The 2869-nt window shown below is 43.5% G+C and overlaps 1 protein-coding gene across 1 annotated transcript; it reads left to right on the top strand.

The window, feature by feature from the left end:
* Positions 1-1419: 1419 nt before the first annotated feature.
* LOC107260901 lies at positions 1420-2349 on the top strand. Its single transcript, XM_048371334.1, has 2 exons — positions 1420-1501; positions 1988-2349. The coding sequence occupies exons 1-2, from the start codon at positions 1420-1422 to the stop codon at positions 2347-2349; spliced, it is 444 nt and encodes a 147-aa protein (XP_048227291.1).
* Positions 2350-2869: the final 520 nt, after the last annotated feature.

Here is a 2869-nt window from a genome sequence, read left to right as displayed (position 1 = left end):
GAACGGATTTGTCGAGCTAACAAATATCCCAAGTCAAGCTTCTTACGATGTTGCATAGCCCATAGAATGAAGACATCGGTCTGTGTTACCACTCTAAAACTATCTCCTCTGCCTATAATTGTGTAAGCTAATAAAGTGTGGAGATAGCGAAGATGATCTAGAAGGCTAGACGCCTTAGACCTGTTGGGGTAGTACGATTCCGGCCTGAGTACCAATGAAAACCGCATAGTGTCGTATGATATTGGGTTGATGTAGAGACATCCCTGATACTCCTCACCCGAGGTCTCCTGCTCAGTCCAGAATCCCAAGTGCATGCCAAATTGTGGAACTAACATTGAGAACTCCCTTCCCCCAAGTCTGAAGTAAACTGCATCAGGCTGATGCCAGTTTATGATATGTTGCTACAGGAAAAATGTGTTGAGGAATTCAATCGTAAGCTCGCGTAGGTTGGCTCAATGATGTCGAAGAATCATGCGCATGGCAGAGTTTCGAACAGAGCATGCACATCCTGAGCCAATCCCACTCTTTCCAGGGATACAAAGTCGATGCAACGTCCCGCCATCACTTGCTTCCATCTTATGACTTGGAATTGACTCTCGTTATCTACATTAGGAAATGTCTATAATGGATGACGACCAGGTGCGGGTGGATTTGCAGTCGGTGCTGCGGTGGAGTCTTTGGTACTGATGAAGGTGAAGTGGAGGAAGATGTTCCTTTACCACGCGGGCGCTTGCTAGTAGCTGCGTGTTGCGGTTGCTTTCGACGTGATTGATCGCGGTCCCTCATATTACCTAATGTAATGAATCATTAGCATTCGAATAAGAAATCAAGTTAATCATAAATTATACCGAAAATTAAATAGCATAATGGCTATAATTTGACTAACAGAAAACTTTAGTCTTAACATTAAGACTAAAGCCTAAATCTCCTGCATAAAACTAGTTCATAATTACATTCCAGCCTACTTTATCGTGCACTAAATAAAGCAATTTTATGCTAACAACGATAGATGATCGATTTCCAAAGGAGCACTTGTATACATTGAAGGTATATTCCGATTCTCCTTGGTTTTCTGATTATGCTAACTATCTTGTGGCTAGGGTCTTACCAAAGGGTATGACTTATCAGAAAAAGAAGAAATTCTTTGCTGATTTGAAATACTACATTTGGGAAGATTCCTTCCTATATCGAGTGTGTGCAGACCAGGTCATTCGTCGATGTGCTTATGGCAAAGAGAGTCTCCAGATTTTGAGGCACTGTCATGAAGGACCTGCAGGAGGCCATCAAGCGGCGAACCATACTGCTAGGAAGGTGTTGGATGCAGGCTTTTATTAGCCAACTATCTTCTAGGATGCTAGGACATTTGTTCAGGTTTGCGACGCTTGTCAGCGCTCAGGTAATATCTCTGCCCGTGATGAAATGCCCCAAACCAATATGCAGACAGTTGAGATATTCGATATTTGGGGTATTGACTTCATGGGACCCTTCCCTTCTTCAAATGGTAATAAGTATATCCTCATGGCTGTTGAGTAGTTCTCCAAATGGCCTGAGGCACAGGCCTTACCTACTGACGATGCTAGAATTGTTTGCAGGTTCCTTAAAAGGTTATTTGCTAGGTTCGGCACACCTAGAGCGCTAATTAGTGACAGGGGAACACATTTCTGCAACGCTCAATTAGAGAAGGCACTCAGGCACTATGGTGTAACGCATCGGTTATCTACTTCCTATCACCCACAAACCAGTGGGCAAGTTGAGGTTACTAATAGGGGTTTAAAATGAATCTTAGAGAGAACTGTGGTTGTAAGTCAGAAGAATTGGGCTTCAAGACTGGATGATGCATTATGGGCATTTAGAACTGCATATAGGACCTCCATAGGTTTTACGCCCTATAGGCTGGTGTATGGGAAGTCTTGTCATTTACCTATCGAATTAGAACATAGGGCTCTTTGGGCCCTTAAAACTTGCAATTTTGATGTTGATTTTGTAGGTAAGGAAAGACAGTGGCAACTAGGTGAATTGGAGGAATGGCGTCAACAAGCATATGAAAACTCCTCAATTTACAAGGCAAAGACAAAGAAGTGGCACGATCAGAGGCTCAAAGGTCCCAAGGAGTTTCAGAGTGGAGATAGAGTATTGCTATATAACTCACGTCTTCGGTTGTTCCCAGGGAAGCTCATGAGTCGATGGTCGGTGTCATTCGTGGTTAAGCAAGTTTTCTCATATGGCATAGTCGAGCTTCATCATCCTGAGAAGGCTGATTTCAAGGTCAATGGACATAGGCTCAAGGTGTATCATGGAAACTCGTTGGAGACTGAGCAGCAGGTTAACATGATTATGTACCTACAATGATGATCCATATTGAGTCCAACTAAATGACTCAAGAACCAAAAAGAAGCGCCCTTGGGAGGCACTCCCATTCTAGTTTTATGTTCTTTTCTTCAGTCCACTTTTATGTTATCATTCGTTTGCATGCTTGTTGATCTTTAGAACACTTACTTTATATATTAAACATAGTTGTATTAACTTAGGGTTTGAGTAATTTAAGTCAGATTTTTGGTAATTGGTGAAGAGGGACTTCCCCGTTTGATTTATTTACTTGATTTATAGCCTAAATGTGTGCATATATGTATTAAATGCAGGTAGGGAGTTCGGCGACTCGAGATGGCAAAGGAAAGCCCGGACGCCACCCTTCCACCACGGTTTCCGTGGGCATCACAGGCTGCAACACCAGGCCATGCTTATCAGCACGGCCGGAGTCAAGCTCGTGATGAGGATGCACATGTAGAATTTGGGAATTCAGTCGTCCACCACGGCTTCCGAGGCCACCATAGGCTGCATCACCAGGCTTTGCTGGTCACCACACCCGTGC

Source organism: Ricinus communis, chromosome 2, assembly GCF_019578655.1.
Source record: "Ricinus communis isolate WT05 ecotype wild-type chromosome 2, ASM1957865v1, whole genome shotgun sequence".
NCBI lineage: Eukaryota > Viridiplantae > Streptophyta > Magnoliopsida > Malpighiales > Euphorbiaceae > Ricinus > Ricinus communis.
The sequence above is the reverse complement of the archived record's forward strand: the minus strand, read 5'-3'. Positions and strand labels throughout refer to the sequence as shown.

Coding starts and splice junctions, on each gene's coding strand:
- LOC107260901 (XM_048371334.1), top strand. CDS start 1,420: ATGCCCCAAACCAATATGCAGACAGTTGAGATATTCGATATTTGGGGT. Junction 1,502..1,987: donor ACCCTTCCCTTCTTCAAATG/GTAATAAGTATA, acceptor TTGATTTTGTAG/GTAAGGAAAGACAGTGGCAA.